We start from the raw sequence: 19,968 nt of genomic DNA on the forward strand, positions 1-19,968 counted from the left end.
AAGCTGCATTTAGAGCAAATATAAATTAAAATTAAATGGAAATATAATATAGAAGAGTGAGGATTATTTTTCAACATTCCAACTTTTGTAATATTACAAATAAGCATATTAATTACCTTTCACTATTAAATTGATTTAAAAACGGCATTGAGTTTAATATGATTTTGGGGTGGGTTTCATAAAATAGTACTTACTTGTCAAGCTTCTTCTGTAATGTCTTGAGAAATTCACTGCAGTGTACAATATTGTCTGGCAGTCCAATGTTGAAAGCATGCTCTCTTGCCATGTGGTTTAAAAGGGCAGACCTACAATGAGATTTGAGATGAGATTACTCATTGAAATAATTGCTAGTTTCTAATGAAAGGTAGCTAGGTAGGTGGTGCAGTGGATAAGGTGGGATAGTCAGAAAGACTCATCTTCCTGGGTTCAAATTTGGCAGACACTTACTATTTGATTGACCCTGGGCAAGGCACTTAACTCTGGTTGCCTCAATTTCCTCATCTGTAAAATGGACTGGAAAAGGAAATAGGCAAAGTACCCTAGTATCTTTGCCAAGAAAACTCCAAAAGGAGACATGACTGAACAATAGTTAAAGGTGGTTAGGTGAACCTGCAGTAAGGAAGACAAGTTCATATCCTACCTAAAATACCTCTTAGCTATGTGATTACAGGTAAGACAGTTATTCTTTTGTGCTAGTTATCTCATCTATAAAAAAGGGAAATTAACAGCATCTCCCAAAATTGTTGTGAAAATCAAATGAGATAATATTTGTAAAGTACTTTGGAAACCTTAAACACTGTTTAGAGGCTAGCAATTATTATTACTATTATTAGAATTTGTCTCCTTTCTTCTATATTTTACTGATCTATATCATTTTAGAGTAATCTTCCCAGGATCTAATTTCTATAGTAGAAAGAACACTGGTTTAGAGTCACAGACTAGATTGAAAGTTTACATTTGCTACTTACTATGTTGGTGACCACAGATAAATCACATAACTTTCCTGGACCTTCATCATCTATATCTGTAAGCTGGAATGTTAGAGTAGATGACTTTTTTTATAGTTTTTTAGGTTTTTGCAAGGCAAATGGGGTTAACTGGCTTGCCCAAGACCACACAGCTAGGTAATTATTAAGTGTCTGAGACCAGATTTGAACCCAGGTACTTTCTGACTTCAGGGCCAGTGCTTTATCCACTGCACCACCTAGCTGCCCTGTGTAGATGACTTCTAGTAGACAACCTCTTTCTAACTCAAAATCTATCACTGTATTCTGGTATTATGTTGAACATCAATGAAGAAAATCTCAAAACCACTATAATTGTGTGTTAAAATTCCCATTGGTCATTCAATTCTTTACAATCTACATTTTCTGCAATCCTCCTACTGAAACTACTGTCTCAAAAGTCACAAATGACTCCTTAATCACTAATCTAATTACCCTTTTTAAAGGTCTCTTGTGATTTTTTTTTTCTTGGCTGCTCCTGGCCTTGTCAACCATTCCTAATGAATACTTTTTTCTCTCTTGGCTTCAGAAATACTCCCCTCTCTGGGTGCTTCTTCCATTACTTTTATTATTACTTTTCTGTCACCTTCATATACTCCTCATTAAGGATCTATTTTAGCTTCCCTTTATACTCTCTGCCTTGTTATTTCATTCATTCCCACAGCTTCAATCACCATATCTACACCAGTGACTTCCAAAAGTTTGAAATATTGGGATAGAGTGCTGATCTTGTAGTTAGGAAGATCTGGGTTTGAATCCTGATTCAAATACATACTAGATGTTTGTCTCTGGGAAAATTAATTTAACCCCTCTGGGACTTATTTATGTTATATTGTAAAATATGGAAGGTTGGTCTTGATGATCTCAGGAAGAGGACCAATGCCAGCATGAGAACTGATATCTTAATTTGCATGTGAATTGGATGTGAGGCAGAACTGGGTAAAGTTTTCAGCTTCACTCTCCTCCAGGGTCATTGAAGGCCAGTGGCAAGATAGAAGTCAAGATGACCTTGGCCTTTCTCAATTTAGATCTCTCTCAGGTCTCAGCTTTCAATCTGTCATTTTATATATCCAGCTCTGACCTCACTTTTGAACTTTAGGCTTATATTTTCAGCTGCCATCAGAATACATCTTTATCTGGCTGTTTCACCTATCTCAAACTCAACATATCCCAAACTGGGCTTATTGTTTCCCTGTAAATCTGCTGCTACCTTTTGACTTTACCATTTTAATGGGTTGCTTCAAGAACATTCTTCCATTTTTTTCCTATTCCTATAGATAGTCCCATTCTTCCTCCTAGTTCTTTCCAGATAGGAAAAAAGAAAAGAAAAACAAAATCCTTCTGACAAATTCAAATAGTAAAGCAAAACAAATTGGCCATGGACTACAATGTAAATGAAAAGATCATTAAAAGTATTACAAATTCTGAGAATATGGCAGAGGACAGATAATAAAATATATACCTTCACCTCAGATCAGAGAGGTAAAGGTCTGAAAGGATAGAAAACCATAAATATTGTCAGATATAATCATTATCCCTATGTTTTGCTTAATTGTTTTTCTTTGTCACAAGGAAGGGTTAATTCTGGAGGGATGACTAAAAATGACTAAAATGTAAAAGAAAAAAGCATTGGATTAAATTTATTTTTAAATTAAATAAAAAATATATGTCCCATTCTGATATATATCATAGAACATTGTAAATTCTGGTTTTCTGGGTATGTTATCACAGAATCTCAGTATAACCAATACAGTTCAATCTAAAGTAGGCTGATATTATCTTCTACAATATCCCTAAAGAATAGCTACCCAGCTTGCCACTGAAACCTCTAATGAGGGGGAACCTACTACATTTTTTTTTTGGCAGTCCTTTGAACTTTTAGAAAGCTCAAATTCTTAGAAGGCCTTTTCACACAAGATGCTGAAATCCATTATTTTGCCCTTTGGCAAAGCAGGATGAATCTCATTCCTTGTATACATGATAATCCTTTAAAGATTTGAGTACCACTATCATATCCTCTCTAAGGATTCTCTTCTCCAGGTCAAACATTCCCAGTTTGTTTGGCAGATTCCTATATCACACTCCTTCAATGAGTCTTTTAAGGTGTCTGGGTTATTTAGAAACACTAATTATTTATTATTATTATTATTGTTATAATTAATAATTATAACAATAGTAATTTAATGACCCATCCTTCTTTGATGAATTAAGGTTTACAAAGTATATTCTTCACAAGAAGAAGGTAGTCAAGTCTCATCTAAAATGGCAACTTCTACAAGCAGTCTTTCTGGTTCTCTTTAATCTCTAGTGCCTAGTCTTTGAGATTATCTTCAGTTTATTCTGCATATATATATATATATATATATATATGTATATCTCTAAATCTATATATAGATATATTGTTTGAAGATAGTTGTTTGCATGGTATCTCCATCAGACTGAATGCTCCTTCAGAGGAGGGACTAATTGCCTTTTACCTTAGTAGGATGCACATAGTATATATTTAATAAATATTTTTTGACTGGCTGACTGAAAGTTTTACTATTATCATTTTATAAGAAGTCCAGAGAGTAATTTGTCCATAGTCACACAGGCACTAGACTGAAGGATCATAAGAGCAGGGTTCTACCTTTTCTAAACCTTGTACTTTCCTCAGCAACAAAAATTGCTCTGCACATAGTAGGTACCTACTAAAGATTTGTAGAATATATGAAATATGAAAAGTATATCTCTTTAAGAAGTACAGAATCAATCAACAAACATTTAATAAATGCCCACTACATGGCAGACATTATGCTAGGTGCTGGGCTACAAAGACAACAATGAAAAAAGTCTTTTCTCTCAAGGATCCTGCACTCAATTGGGGTAAACAACATGAAGATTGTTTATGTTCAGGCAACATATATGTATGGGTTGACAGAATAAAAATCTTCAGAATAAATACAAAATCACTCAGTCAATCAATAAGCATTTACGTGCTCACTATGGGCCAGGATCTGTTCTAAGCAATGGACATTCAAATAGAAAAAATGAAAATATTGTAATGGAGAAGAGGAGCTACTTATGTAAACAAGGTAGTTAGGGTAAGACAGCATATTAGAAATTGGGTAGGGGAGATAAGGTCAAGCTTTATATTGAAAAGGTTATTTGTCTGTGTCCTGGGGATTCAATAAAACAGAGATGAAGAGAAAGAACAAGCTAGGCAGGGGAAATGGGAAATGTTAACACATTCATCAACACCATTAGAGACAAACTATTAGATGATGTCATGTGTAAATTGACTAGCCAGTAAGAGATGGACTAGGAGACATATAAATGGGAACCAGTGCACCAGAAGTACATGAATTATTGCACCATATCTGGATTAGGAGCCAAGTTTGTGCTTTTTTCCTACTTGGGTAAGAGAATTATATGACTCTAAAGATAAGCTATGCATTTGCTCTCTGATCTGCAAAATAAGTTGCTCTTTATGTACCTAATTCTTCCAAGTTATGGGCAGAGACAGTGCCCTGTTACATTGGAAACTTATCTAGAAACATAGGAATAGCCTAAAACTGAACTAATCCTTAATAGAGTCCTTTTCTTTTTTTTTTTTTCCTACCTGGGATGCCATCACTGCTGGAGTACAATGGCCTGAGGGCCATTCTGTATTTTTCTTTTTTTCCCCCACAGATTGCCCAAGGCCAAAGAATTTATCACCCAGTGGCAAGTCTTTTACTGATGAGCTTCTTGGCACTCATTGAGTCTGTTCCTTGTAAAGCAGGCACAGACTGATATTGGAACAATGATCGCAGCTTCTGTATCCTAACAGACACAGGAGAGGTTGTGCTTCATTGGTTGAGCCTTTGGGAATTCATGATCAACTCCACACCACTATGAGACATAAGAGTAGGATATTTAACACAGGCAACTCTTCACCTTAAAAACTAACCTTTAGTATAATACTTGTATTAAGAGAATCTTTCAAGTTAAAACGTGTAAGGGAATAAAGAAACAAGAGCAAGTTTCCTTTGTTTCCTGGCTTGCCCCACATGATCCTTCCATTTCCTGGCATCCAACAATTTAATAGGTTTGTCACTTGATTGGGGAGAAGGGTTGTCTTTATTTATTCATTCCACTTTTACCATTTTGATGCGATTAAATCAAGCATGATATTTTAGGTTGTCCAACTTTACTACTCTGTTTCTAATCAGCTGTTTTACCATTACCACAAAGTCAGCTTCATTTCCTAATTAAAACTATCTCAGCTGGCATTTCAATCTCTTGCTTTCTTACATTTTATCTTGGGTCCAGAAGTCTACTTTTACACATAATTATAGATGTCCTTCATGTAGTTCATTCTGATGAACTAAATAACTCCTAAGATCACATAATTCAAAGAGACTGATCATAATTTTCAGAGATTCAGAACTGTATTTATTTACATATTTTCTCATGTTTACATTTTAAGAAAATGATTTCCTTACATAGTTTTACCCATCTGCATATTACATTTATTTCCCTGTTGACCTTTAATAGTTCTGATAGAATGAATTTGGGGTTCATTAAATTAATAAAATTAAATTAATGATTGTCTAGCTGCTTTCTTTTGACTGAGGTCTAGAGATGAAAACAATTGTAACTTACTTCTCAATTCTTTTTTAAAAATTTCTTTATTTATTTAAGGCAATGGAGTTAAGAGTGACTTGCCCAAGGTCACACAGCTAAGCAATCATTAAGTGTCTGAGTTCAGATTGGAACTCAGGTCCTCCTGAATCCAGGGTCAGTGCTGTCTCCACTGCAGCTGCCCCATAACTTACTTCGCTATTTAAACTTAGCTACCTCTTAGCCCTTTTCCTTTTACTGGGTATTTCATTGCACATTTGGGATCATTTCAAATTATACTGATAAGAGAAGGAGCAGTTATAGCCTAGGTTGAGAGTAAAGGGCTGCAAGGACCCATAATGAACTAAACTGAGGGGAGCTGCCTAAATTAACTGAATTTCTTATTCAATGTTGATTTTTTTTTAATGGGTGGAACTTTTGAGATTGTTGTGAGGATCAAATGAGATAATCTCCGCTTTCTGACTTTCTTCAAGTTCCTGCTAAAATCATGTCTTCTCTGAGACTTTTCCTAGGCCCCTTAATGCTAGTGCCCTCTCTCTATTGATTATCTTCAATTTAACCTATTTATATCTTGTTTGTACTAAGTTGTTTTATGGATTGTGAATTCTCCCATTAGATTGCGAATTCAATGACAGCAGGGACATTCTTTTTTACTTTTTCTTGTATTCTCATCACTTAACACCTAGTAGACAGTTAATAAATGCTTGTTGACTGACTATGACTAATGCTTATTTTGGAAAGGATATGAACCCACAGTTTCAAGTTCCCAATACTTAGATGTCTATATCATCTGACTTTCAGATCATTTTGAAAACTATTTGCCTCCTCCCTTAGATATTAAGTACATTAAAAATAGGGACAATGTTTAATCTATTTTTGTGATCTGAAGGCTTAATAATATGCTTAATACTATGCTTAATATTTGTTGGATTAAAGATTCAACTACCTTATCTATTCATGGGAAAGCTCAGTCATGGAATAAAAATATCATTTCCACTACTTAGAGATATCAATTTGATGTTAGGTGGTTCATTAGATTAAGGAAGTGCAACCCAAATTTTATCTTTTGGTAATGATGCTTAAGAACACAGATAAAGATCAGGAAGGGAACTAAGCAGTCATCTAGTGCAACCTCTTTCTTACATATGACAGAATGTAAGAGCCTTGAGGGCAGGTTCTATTTAATTTTTGCTTAGTATCCCTGACAGCACAATGCCAAGTACATGTTAAACATTTAAGAATTATTTGTTTTCTGATTAATGAGGAAACCAAGAAAATAACAACCTCTGAATGTTTCAGTAATTGGTTCAATGGATCACTACTAAAAGAAAATAAATGTTTCATTCTTTGTATGTAAAAAAAGGATGTGTAATTTTCTGGTAGTAGTATTGATGGACTGGCATTGAAGTACATGAACATTACATGGTTCCCACTATTAATAATAGCAGAGATATCTGGGTAAGATTAGGTATATAATTAATGACAATGGAATAGACCCTCTTACTATTAAACTCAATTGGCTTGCACTTATGCAGCTATTCATTTAATGTATTTGTTAGTAGAAATACAAAGATGGATAAGATACAGTTTTAACCCTTGAAGAACAGTTTAAAGAAAAGAGATATCACATTTCAAATGTTAACTAAAACACAAATTAGAATATAAGCACAAAGAATACAAAGTGATGTTAGATAAGGGAAGATCAATGACTGGTGGGGGATGTCAGATCCTGGGAGAACAAAGGGATGGTGGTGATATCAAATAGTTGGGTTGGACTAGCATGTAGAGCAGGCAATATAAGATAAAGCTAGAAAAAGAAATGGAAGATAGATTGTGAGGGATCCTGAATGACAAGATGATGAGTGTGGCAATAGGAATTACTGAAGGCTTTGGAAGGGTGGAATAGTATGAGGTGATCTCCCCAATGGTTGGCTTAAGCTATAAATAGAATAGGAAACTATCTTGATAATTCAATTTAGAGGTGTTGAGGGTAATGGCAGTAAAAAAGATGAAGTAAAATATTACAAAGATACTGTAAAGTTGAAACCAACCAAACTTGCTGAAGGATTGGGCATAAGAGACATGGAAAAGGGTATACCTACAACTGCACATTTATGTTTGCTTTTAAGTTTCCTTTATAATATTTAAATTACTAAATTTAAAAAAAGACTTTAGAAGTTTGGTGCTAACAAATTGATAAGAGGCCTTAAAAATCATTTAGGCTAGTATGGTCTTCCAGATAGCCATCTAGGAAATCCCCTCAACACAAAACAGTGATTTATTTTTTTTTGTAGTCTTTTAAACATTTCTTAATTGGGACTTCTCAGATTTCAGTAGTTCAACTACATTTTTTTTTATCAGACCCATTCCCAATGAACATGGCAAGAAAATTATGGAAATGAGATTCATCACCTGAAAAACTACTCAGGGATCTTTGACACTTGAAAAGTTTGGCATGTCAATAAATACATTGTCTTTAAAACTCTGAAATAAAAAAATAGCCTACTATCTCTTTATTTATAGATTAAAAGAATCAATGGATCAATTATTATAGCTTGATCTTACAAGGTATTTATAAATTCTAATCCTTTTAGTGATGCAGGGGAAAGATAAAGAGAATTGTGAATGTAGAGATTGGGTGGGGTTGACTGCCACCTACTCTTGAGATGTAAATTGACTCAAAGTAGAGAATTATGACTGTAACAGAAACATCATTCATTGTTTAATGTAAAATTTGTATCCTAATCTCCTTAGGTTTTCCCTAATTCAAGGTCTAGTAAGAGAAAGGGAGTTCACCCTTTGGCCTCTGGTTGAAAGGCAAGACATAAAAACCTGAGGTGAACTCCAGCTTAGGGCCATAGTCTTCTCTACCAAACTGAGGCCTCTCTCTCTCTCTCTCTCTCTCTCTCTCTCTCTCTCTCTCTTTCTGTCCCTTGCCCATCCTATGTCTTGGAATCTTGTAAATAAATTTTTGTTTTATTTCCATCCTTGCTTTCCTGAGTCTGAATAATGATTCCTCACAGGCAGAACCGAACTCAAGTAGCCAGCAGCTTACACTAGTATTAAGGTTTCTTGGCTTCCAAAATTTTGTTCCTCAAATAGGTCAATAAGCCGAAAGATTTTCAGTCAGAGTCCCAATTCTGTTGGCTTTTATAAATACATATTTTCAGTTCTTTTCATTTTCTTCAAGATTTCAAAGCTGTTTCTTTGAAATATTTAGAAAGACCAAATTAAACTCCATTCTTTCAGTGTCAAAAGAATCCTGAATTCAGTCAAAATCATTTCACCAAGAATCTAGACTCCTCTCTCAATCTTGATAGCCACAGCCTTAGAATAATGACAATAAATTGGGATTTCCTTTAGAGGATGACAGACTTTGATAATTACATGGGCTCAAAATAGCTTTATTTTTTAAATTCCATGTTGAGATTTCTCATTTCTGATCTAAATTCATTATTAGCTTATTTTTAAAAGAATTATATTTCACTTTAGAATTCTGTTGTTCAATCATGTCTTATTCTTTGTGATCTTATCTGGGTTTTCCTGCAAAGATATTGGAGTGGTTTGCCATTTTCTTCTGTAGCTCATATAGTTAAGGAAAATGAGGCAAACAGGGTGAGGTTGGATTTGAATCTTCCTATCTATAGGCCCAGTACTCTAGCTGCCTTTTTTAAGAGTTAATTGTTGGCTAATTTTCCTTCATGTTATACTATTTGTTCAAAGAGCTTGTTTTTTTCTTTTAAGGTTTTACATATACTTTCTTTTGTTGGTTATTTACTTCTGAGTTAGGTAATTATTTAGTCTACCTATAGATCTTTTTTCTTTTAGCCTTTTCCTATGTTTTCCTTTACTTGTATCTGGATTCTTTTCCCATTTTTGTCCCCTTCAGGCTCAACTTTCTTAAGTTGGAGGATAAACTGACTAGTTTGGGGGCTTTGCTCTAAGTAACCTTTGGGAGAGGAAGGAAATGGAAAGTAGTGGTCCCAGTTAAGTTGCCAGTCCCCTTTCCCTCAGGCCTCAGTTCCCCTCTTGTTTCTTAGTATAATATTCATTTCCCACCCAGCCTAAGTGTCCTCATACCTTTCCTTTGGGTGATGAGGCAGTGTCTGCTACCTGGAAGGATAGGTGACAGATGAGGAGTAAGGATGGTGGTGTTGGTTCTAGTCTAGTTGCTCATGGCTAAGCTATACTCCTGTGAGTTTGTACTTATTGCAGAGGGTGGCAGTGAGGTTAAGAGAAATTTCAGTGAGAAGTCTAAATATAAAAGTTTCTAGTGTCAGTTAATTTTTTAAGACCTATTTGGAGAGGGGGAGGTAGTTCATTCATCTTCTGATGCTTTGGATTCATTAGCTCTAGATCCAGTACACAATTCCTTTTTTATTTTTTATTAGTTTTTATTTTTAGATTTTTCAAGGCAGTGGGGTTAAGTGGCTTGCCCAAGGCCACACGGCTAGGTAATTATTAAGTGTCTGAGACCAGATTGGAACCCAGGTACTCCTGACTCCAAGGCTGGTGTGCTCTATTCACTGCTCCACCTAGCCACCCCTATTTTTATTAGGTTTTGAGACTGGAGAAGTTTTCAGGAAAGAAAGAACTACTTACTCCACCATCTTGTAGGCAATGCAAAATGTGTATCTATGCAGATCTTTGTTAAATGACAAAGCTTTAGAAACCAAATCATTAAGTATTTTGTTATCTTCTTACAACTTTTTGTTTTGTTTTAAGAAAAGAAAGAAGACAAGGGGAAAATACAGACCAACAAAATAAGTTATATTCAGAATACAGCTACTTGACTTTTAGCAGATGTTATCAAAGAGTTCTTACTGAGCCAGATGACAAGGTTTAATGAAGTGTTTGTAAATTAAAAAAATAAAAAAATTGAACACTTAAAGATGCAAAAAACCCAAACCTGTTTCCTGTGAATTCTTCACTACAAAACATACACACCCCATGGAAGCTGGTATCATATCTTTCACGCTGTTGTTGTTCTAGGATTTCTTTCTGTGAAACAAAGGCAGATTTGATTGATAATAGTTTTATAAATTCATGATGAAGTGTTTCTGAATTGTTTTTTTACCTGTCATGTCATATAATCAGCCAAACATTACTTTGTCAAGAAAAAATGTGGATGGAAGTTGGGTGAGAACACAAAGGAAGACTGAGCATCTGATGGTATCCTAAATTTCTACTTTCAATACTGTTCTCCTGCCAAAATTCATGTCTTCAAGCTCTAATTGCTTAGTGAACATTTCCATTTGAATGTCCCACGGTCACCATAAACTCAGCATGCTCAAAACTGAACTAATCATCTTCTCTTCCAAATAAGCTCAGCCACTCTTCTGACTTCCTAGTTGCTGTCACCACTAACAAACATTCCTATAATTATCCAGGCTAGAAACCCTAAGAGTCATCTTTGATTCATCTTGTTGATTCCTCCTCCATATGTAGTCAGTCAATCATCAAGTTCTATTGATTTTATTTTTGTTTTAAAATGTCTCTTGAATTCCTTCCTCCTTCATTCCAAATGCATGCATCTATTCTAGGCAGGCCTTCTTTGTATCACAGCAGGATCATTATTAATACCTCAATGATGATTTTTACCTGATTTTATGCATCCTTTGTACTCCTGCCAGGTGAGTTTATTTAACATAAATACCTGTGTTAAATGTCCTCAATGGCTCCTAGTTTCTTACCCTATTAAGTCTAAACTCATCTGCCTTCCCCCCCATAGTCAATCTTGTCCAGCCTATTCCCCAAGACACATTCAAACTCTAGTCATTATTAGTTTCTCATTCTTGCACTTTTCCTTTAACTACATGGTCCTTACCTGAATACCTGTAATTTAAAATAAATGATGTCTACCTTTTAAGACCAGGTTCAAATTGAATTTCTTTTATGTAGCTAGGTTTGTTGTCTATTCCAGTTCTCAATCCAGTCTCTTTCTCAGAAATTACTGTTGTTAATATATTTGTCTTAATCACTAATTGTTTTGTGTTTGGAATATCTTCCCAATCTCTTATATGCAGCTTTAGAGGAGGAACTACAGTTTATGTATCTATAATTCCATACAGCACCTGACAAAGAGCTGAACTTGCAGTGTGACCTCCATGTATACCAGATTGTATGCAATTCTCTAATATATTTATATTATAAATCAATCTAGAAATTCACCAGATTTCTTTATGCCAATCACAACAGGTATGCTGAGTCTTTTCTCCTTTCTTTAAGACTCCCACCCCACTCCCTAACCCGATCTACTCTGCTGAACTCATCTTATACTTCACCTCCCAAAATGATCATTCAACAAGAGCACCCTCATCTCTCCTTACCTCACATCCTTTTGATATGTCTTTCATTCTCCTCTTTCACTTCAGTTTCTGGTCATGAGATGGCCCTTTGGCTTGCCAAGGCCAACCCCTCTACACAAATTCTTCTTTTTATGTCTTTTTAAAAAAATATTTATTTTTCCAACTTCATGCAATGATAGTTTTCAATAATATTTTTTTGCAAAGTTGAGTTTCTTCAAAGTTTTAATTTTTCTTCCTCACTTCCTTCTCTCCCCCTCCCTCTGACAGAAAGAAATTTAATAAAGGTTGTACATATATAACTATGTTAAACATAAATCCATATTGATTATACACATAACCTTCTTGATCCTATCCCCTTCTGTCGTGGTATCAGATTGCTCCCACCACCATCTCCACTTTCTAATCTACAGTTTGTCCTTTTCTAATGGGTTCTTAGCTGCTGTCTATAAATATTCCTAAGTCTCCCTTACCTTTAAAACAACTTTCACTAGATTATAGTAAGAACGCCAGTAAATGTTCTGTATCTCTACTTCTTTTTTCTGCTAATATTTTTTTGGGGAGAAAAACCTTTCTACTCACTTTTCCTTAAACCTTCTGAAATTTGGCTACTGGTATTATTAAATTTACCAATGATGTCTTACTTGCCAAAATTAATAGCCTTTTTTGATCCTCATCTTTTTTTTGACCCATTTGTAGTATTTGATATTGTGGATCATCTTTTATTTTTGGAATTCTCTAACTTTTTGTGAATCTGCTCTCTTGCTTCTTCTCCAACCTGGCTGGTCATCCATACTTCAGTATATTTTTGCTGGATCTTCATCCAGGTCACTACTGGCTCGTTGGTTCTTGTTTTCATTATCTAAGAAGACCAAAGTGACATCACTATGTTTGAGACAAATTACAGTGTATCCTACTGTGGCTGAGCAGATCAATATGGAATACTCTATCATAGATTGTACTCTTTCCTGAGGTTTCTTTTCTTTTCTCTTAATTCTCTCTCACTATCCTATTTCTCACTGGATCAGATATTAGCTCTTTCAGATGACACCCAGATTTTAGTATCCAAGCCAAGTCTTTCTCCTGAGCCTTAGTACCACACTACTAATTGCCTGTTGGACACACAAACTAGATGTCCAAAGGCATTCTGGATTCAACATGTCCAAAACAGAACACTGCATTTTATCCCCAAACCCTCTCTTCTTGTGAACTTCCTTATTACTAATGAGGATACCACTTCCCTTCCAGTTTGAAATCATAGTATCACTCTCAATTCTTCTCTCACACTTGTCCACATAGCTAGTTACTGACAAATCTCATTGTGTTTACTTTCACATCATTTACAGATATTCTGTTCTCCTTGCTCACACTGCCACCACCCTATTTCACACCCTTATCACTTGGCTGCAATAACCTTCTAAAGGACTCCTTGCCAATCTCTACTCCAATCCACCTTCTTCAAAGTGATTTTCCTGAAATTCATGTCTGACCAAATTACCTTCATCTACCTTATTAATGAACTTCGGTGCTTCATTGTTACCAACCCTATCAAATATAAACTATTCTGGTTGAATCTCTTTATAGCTTCACCCCTTCCTACATTTCCAATCTGTATACATTCTACTCTGGTCCATTCATTCTATGATTCAGTCATACTGACCCGTATTTGGTTCCTTGAATATAACACAAATCCTCTGGATTTTGTTCCCCATACCTGCAATACTATCTGTCCCAACTTTCTACTCTTAGAATCCTTGATTTTCTTTATGTCTCAGATCAAATGCTACTTATTCCAAGACTCCTTGATCTTTCCTGATTATAGTGACATCTCCTCTAAGGTTACCTTCCATCTACTCTGTATTATCTTGTAAGTTCTGATATGTGTGTAAACATATGTATAGCTATATGTATGTATCTATGTAAATATAGTTTTCTACCTCATCACTATATAGATTCTTTAAGATCCATTCTAATTGGTAATTATTTTGTCTTATTTAAGTTGAAGAATGCTACAGTGAAAGAGAAAGATCTTCATTCTATTAGAAACTTGCAGAGATTAAGCAAAGACAGGGGAAATAAAATACATTTAAAAACTTTAGCTTAGGCCTTCTTAATTTTCTTTTCTACTATACAGGGGGCAAGGAATGAGATCAGTTATTTAAACTTCTGCTAAGTTAATTAGTTCATGAATGAACAGAGGAGTCTTGGGAGTATCCCACTTTTGTACTGCCCTACCTTGCTTAAGGGAGGAGAGGAGGAGAGTTAGAAATAAGGTTTTCTCCCTCTGGATAGGTAAGTGTGTGTGTGTGTGTGTGTGTGTGTGTGTGTGTGTGTGTGTGTGTGTGTGTGTGTGTTGTTTGTGCATTCCTGAATAGGAAATAAAGTCCAAGTTTAATGTCATTATTACTGTATTCTGATAGTAGCATGTTTATCCCAAAATTTGTGAGGAAACTAACTTGTGCTTGTTTTATATTTTATTTTGACAATGAAAATTCATTGAACTTTGCTTTGCATTCCTTCACCCCATTACCCTTTGTGCTGTTCATCTCCCTTCCCTATTTTCATTAAATTTTTTAAAAATTATATCTCTATCATAGCAGAATCCTCTTTTGTGATCAAGAAAAACTGTTAAGCAAAAACCACTGAAACACTAACAATATGTCATATATTCTGGTCTTGAAGTTTGTTTTTATTAACTCTTCTCTGGGTAATAATGCCCAGAGTTCTCTGTAATAACCAAAAAATAGTTTCTCAGAGTTCAGTTTCCTCAGTTTTATTCATTGCAAGTCTCTCTCTCTCCCTATCTTTTGCTCTCTTCATATATATATGTTTACCTAACATAGATACATACATACACACACATATAATTCCTATTCATGTAACCAGTATGAAGAATTCAGAGAAAATGAGAACTTGAATATGAATTAGTGCAATTCTCCAAATTGTTCATATTTGTCATTTCATATTGTGCAAGAGTCTGTTATTTTCATAAACTATAATTATTTCAGTCTTCCTCAATCACCTTCTCTATTGTTCTCAAGCTCAGTGACCAGTAAGCTCCTTGAAAGGCAATTTAACCATCAAAATATACTTATCCCTAAAACATATTACCCTCAAGCCTTGGGCAAATTGGGAGGCAAAGTAGGTAAGTTACTCTATATTTCAATGCTGTTATACTTTCTCTTTTATAATATACTAATAGCAATGTACTTTGAGTAAATGAAAAACTTCTTGTGCAAGGAAGAGCTCATTTCAACCTCAAATGTGAGGGCACAATCAAGAACCACATAATCATCAGTTGGCATAGGTCAAGATGCCCTGAACTGTGAAAGGTTGGGACTTAACAACTGAAAACCTAGATGGATTCTGTGTTATCTGCCCACATATACTTTGCGTCTGCATAGAAACACAGTGCCAAAATACTAACCACAGAGCAAAACAGTTTTAATGCAATCAGACAAAGTTAGTCTTAACTTCTGGGGATAGGATTCTGGGAGGAGGGTGTGGAGAGAAAAAGCCTAAGAATAATGAGTGTGTAGGCTCATTAGTTAAATTACTTTCAATAGTTGTTTTAAATGTTAAAGCAACCATATAGCATTGACTTGCTTTTTGAAGGAAGAAAAGTTGGAAAAATAAGAGCTGCACTTTGTCATAGTTGAGAGAAATTATTAAAAACCAATTTTAGGTGAGATCCAGGTTTTTCCCCATCCTAGTTTCTAGTTTAAAGTCTAATGTTCATAGAACATTATTGACCTTGGTCAAAAATTTGCCCCACATAAATCATCTTATCTAAGGTGTTCTGCCCTTTGTGTTCCACCCAAACTTGTTTGGGTGGAGGGAGATCTTTTGTTGAGGGTGGTCTGGGTGTAGGGATAGTCTCTATGTCTGAGTGACATGATGTCACTCTCTCAGCCCCTCATTGGAATAAGTCCAGTTCTCATTGTAATATTCACTGTCTCATTAACTCTTAACTAATCAGAGTTAATTACCACTCTCAGGAACACCCACTTTTCCAAGGGCATATAAACCTTGAGCCCAGGGCCTTGAGTTGTCTTTGGTCTGAGAGAGAGAGAGCCAAAGGACTATTTCTTTTACTAAAACAATTAATTACCCAGGAATTATATCTCTAAAACTTTTTAAATGTCACATAATCATAGCTAGTTTGATTTACAGAGACAACATAGGTCAGAAAAATGTAGGGATAACATTGATGGAAGATACTGTTTTAAGGGGAAAGAGAAATCTAGCAAATAGTAAGTATAGGTATCCTTCCACATTGTGATTTTCCCCATCTTGGTTTTGATAAATCATAGGTCAGCATAAGAAATTAAATGAGAATTTTATGGGAGTTTTGGACAAAAAAAAAGTTTAGAAACTCAGAAATGTATAAAATATATGTATGGTATTGTATAAAGTCAATATATTTTATCTTTTAATGCCATAATAATTCAGATTTCTCTGGTAGAAAGGGAAGGCCAAAAATTTTATAAAGATTCTTTTTTGGGGGGGGGCAAGGGGGCAAAGTGACTTGCTCAGGGTCGCACAGCTAGTTAAATATCAAGGGTCTGAGACCGGATCTGAACTCAGGTTCTCTTGTCTCCAGGATCAGTGCTATATCTACTGGGCCATCTAGCTGTTCCATGAGGATTTTTCAGATTGTGGGGGCACTGTTTCCTAACCTCTGTGATGTGGAAGGATAACTGTCCTGAGAATGAAGATCATTCTTGTTATGGCCTTATGGACTCGTGATCATCTCTGTGACTTCGTCTGAGGGGATCTCTACCAATACAGATCCATCTCATTCTCTTGGAAAGGATACCCTCTAAAAAAAAATGATTTACCAATGATCACAAAGCCAATAGGTTTCAAGTGTTGAGGGTTTTACAGCCAATTCTATCTATTATGCTACCCTGCTTCTGTGTTATTGCATTGAAGGAAAAAAGAAGGTACAGCTTTTGCCAACAAGGAACTCCTATTTCATCTTTTCCTGAGCAAAGTTGGCCTAGAGTTCTTAGGAAAAATTCTATTCGCAGTTCAGTTTGTTCATGCTTGGACTGAACTATGTCAAAGATTTTCCATTTTCCTTTGGTGTGAGTACCTCTTCACCCCTCTAAAACTTCAGAAACAGCAAGTGGTACAGAGCATAGAGCCTTTGATCTAGAGTCTTGAAGACCTGAGCTCAAGTCCAACTTAGCTAGCTGTATGACCTTGGGTAGGTCACTTGACCTCTGTTTGCCTTAAGTTTCCACAGTTATAAAATGAGAATAATAATTGTATCTATCTCCTAAGGCTGTTGTGAGGAGCAAATGAGATAATATCTGTAAAACTGCCTAACCCAATGATTGGCACATAGTAGACACTTAATAAATGTTATTTCCTTCCCACTTCTTTTCTTAAAGAGCAGCCATGACCAAACAATTTACCACCTCATTCTGAATCCAATTTCCAAAATTTGCTTCAACTGAACCATTGTTAAATTACTTGACTTAAATTCTCTAGACTAAGCTAGCATACAAGCCTCTGAAATTATACGGAAACTAGCAATCATACAATTATCATGCTACAATGAACCTCTAAGATCATGCAAACCAACTTCAAGCAAGGTAAATAGCATAGCTAGTTACTGATAGACCTGGGCTCTCAGCCTACTTCTACTGAGTAGCACTTGATAGCTATTTCTACTATTCCATACTTGTCTTTCACCCAAAGGATGTCCATTCTACCTCTCTGCACTCAACCCATGAAAGCCCAGGATAATGTCCAATGATTGAATTACTATGAAAAGAAGGGCATATGAGTGACAGGAGATGTCACAACCTGTCCAAGGAAGAGAATTCGGAGAACTAGAGCTTAGCACAAGTAGGTACTTTATGAGTGCTTATTGACACATCATCTAGCCCACCCTGCCCCAAGTCATGCAACTTTGGTTTGTTACTTAACTATACAAAATGATGAAAAAAATTACTGACAGTGGTCTGACTGATCTTGGCCAAAAGTCAAAAAGCCTCACTTTGGGGTGGGGATGGGGGGGGGGGGTTGGTGAATGACAAATCAGCTTTTTTGGTTTCTCACTCATATGCAAGTAATGACTCATTTATCTGGCATCTCTGAGGAATGAGGTGGTCTGGATAAGGGAATTTTCCATATAACTATAACTTAATCCTTTAAGTACAAATATTGAATTTAAATTTTTGAAGCAAATCTTGCTGTAATGTACATGGAACTAGGATCACCATCACAAATATCAGCTACTGAATTATAACTTGTTTTACACCTTAGATCAAATCATAATGATTCAATAGATACTGCTTTCCCTATTTGAAAAAATGAAGTGGTTACATCTTTAAAGCTCTGAAATTTGATGACTTTAATTAATACTGGGATCATTCCCACAATAGAGAAGGCAGGTGGGTGAAATGGAAAATAATAAAAAATTTGAAGTCAGACCCGAGTTTAAATCTTGCCTCAGTCTCTGTGGACATAAACCACTGTGATGTTCTGGGTGACAAAGTGGTCTAGAATTCTAAGCAAATGTCTTCTTTGAGCTTCATATTCTATTTTCTGGTCTGCATCTCTGTATCTTTTCCATAGAACAGAGAACCTGGACCAGATAGCCTTTAAGGTTTCCTTCAAGCTCTAAATTTATGAGCTTCTAGTCCTATACCTAGCTAAAGAGAAGGGAAGGTGAAACTCTTGCCAGGAGAATGCCATCTTCTCTCCAATGCAAATATTATCAGTCAGTAAACACTAAGTACCCTAAGACAACCAGGTACTTTGCCAAACATTCAGAATACAAAAAAGAGGCAAAAGATGGTCCCTGTCCTTTAGGAGCTTACTATCTTATATGGGGCTGGGGGAAGAGACAAACTAATATATACTAGCAAGCTATATAAAAGAGAAATAGTAAATAATTAACAGAGGGAAGGCACTGGAAATAAGAGGGACTGGCAAGGCTTCTTATGGAAGATAGAATTTTAGTTGGGAATTATAGCAAGCTAGAAAGCAGGGATGAGGATAGAAAACCTTCCAGGAACAGGTAGGTGGGGCAGTGGATAGAGCACACCTTGGAGAAGTCGCTTAACCCCCCCCCCCACCACCACCACCAATTGCCTTGCAAAAAAAAGAGAAAACCTTCCAAGTGTTGAGGGGACAGTCAGAGAAAATGCCAAAACTCAAGCCACAAGAGTCAGGTTCATGGAACAATCAGGAGGGTGTAATTATTGCACTGAAGAGCACATGTTGGGGAAGAAGGTATAAGAATAAGAAGACTAGGGTCAGGGTGGCTAGGTGGTGCAGTGGATAAAGCACCGGCCCTGGAGTCAGGAGTACCCGAGTTCAAATCCGACCTCAGACACTTAATAATTACCTAGCTGTGTGGCCTTGGGCAAGCCACTTAACTCCATTTGCCTTACAAAAGCCTAAAAAAAAAAAAAAGACCAGGGTCTAAGTTGTAGAGGACTTTGAATTCCAGGTAGAAGATACTGCTTGGAGGAAAACCAATTCTGAGTCACCTACTCCCCCTACCCCCAAAACCGAACCCATACAGCCAGATGAAGCATTTCTGCTTTTTAAATATTATTTAGGATATAGTTGAAGGTGGCTGGAAGAAACCAGTAACTGAGTATCATGTGAAAAATTAAGTCAAATATGATATATGCCTCAGAAAGGAAAATATAACTTTCCTGTGTAGTAAAATACAAGGACTTTCAGGAAGCTATTTTCATTGGAGTTTGAGGTTTTGCTGTACATTTTTTGGTGCCTGTGGTTGTCAGATGCTCGATCAACAGATAATTGGACATTATTTTACACTAGCATATTTTTTCCTAGTAATGTTTGATGCATGCTCAGCAGTGATGAAAGACAAAAACCTGACTATAAATAGAGATTTGGGGGAAGAATTAACTGCATGTTGAATTTGTTAATGTGTGATAGTTAAATCTAGATGTGAAACAAATCTAGACTAGGGCTTTAAAAGGATATAACCATGGATGTTGCTATCGATATTCTAATTTGGTGAACTCATTAGCATTCACAGGTTTAATGATCATTTCTAT

General features: G+C 35.8%; 1 protein-coding gene across 6 annotated transcripts in view; it reads right to left on the minus strand.

The window, feature by feature from the left end:
• The window catches only part of ZNF277 (zinc finger protein 277), a 171,469-nt gene that overhangs the window by 27,412 nt on the left and 124,089 nt on the right, over nt 1-19,968 (minus strand). For all 6 annotated transcript variants that reach the window (XM_074193893.1, XM_074193894.1, XM_074193896.1 and 3 more), the window contains 2 exons: nt 10,519-10,610; nt 195-305 (listed from right to left, as the gene is read on the minus strand). In XM_074193893.1, coding sequence (XP_074049994.1) covers nt 195-305; nt 10,519-10,610 — 203 coding nt within the window. The remainder of the gene's footprint in view (nt 1-194; nt 306-10,518; nt 10,611-19,968) is intronic.

This window comes from Macrotis lagotis, chromosome 7, assembly GCF_037893015.1.
Source record: "Macrotis lagotis isolate mMagLag1 chromosome 7, bilby.v1.9.chrom.fasta, whole genome shotgun sequence".
Lineage (NCBI taxonomy): Eukaryota > Metazoa > Chordata > Mammalia > Peramelemorphia > Peramelidae > Macrotis > Macrotis lagotis.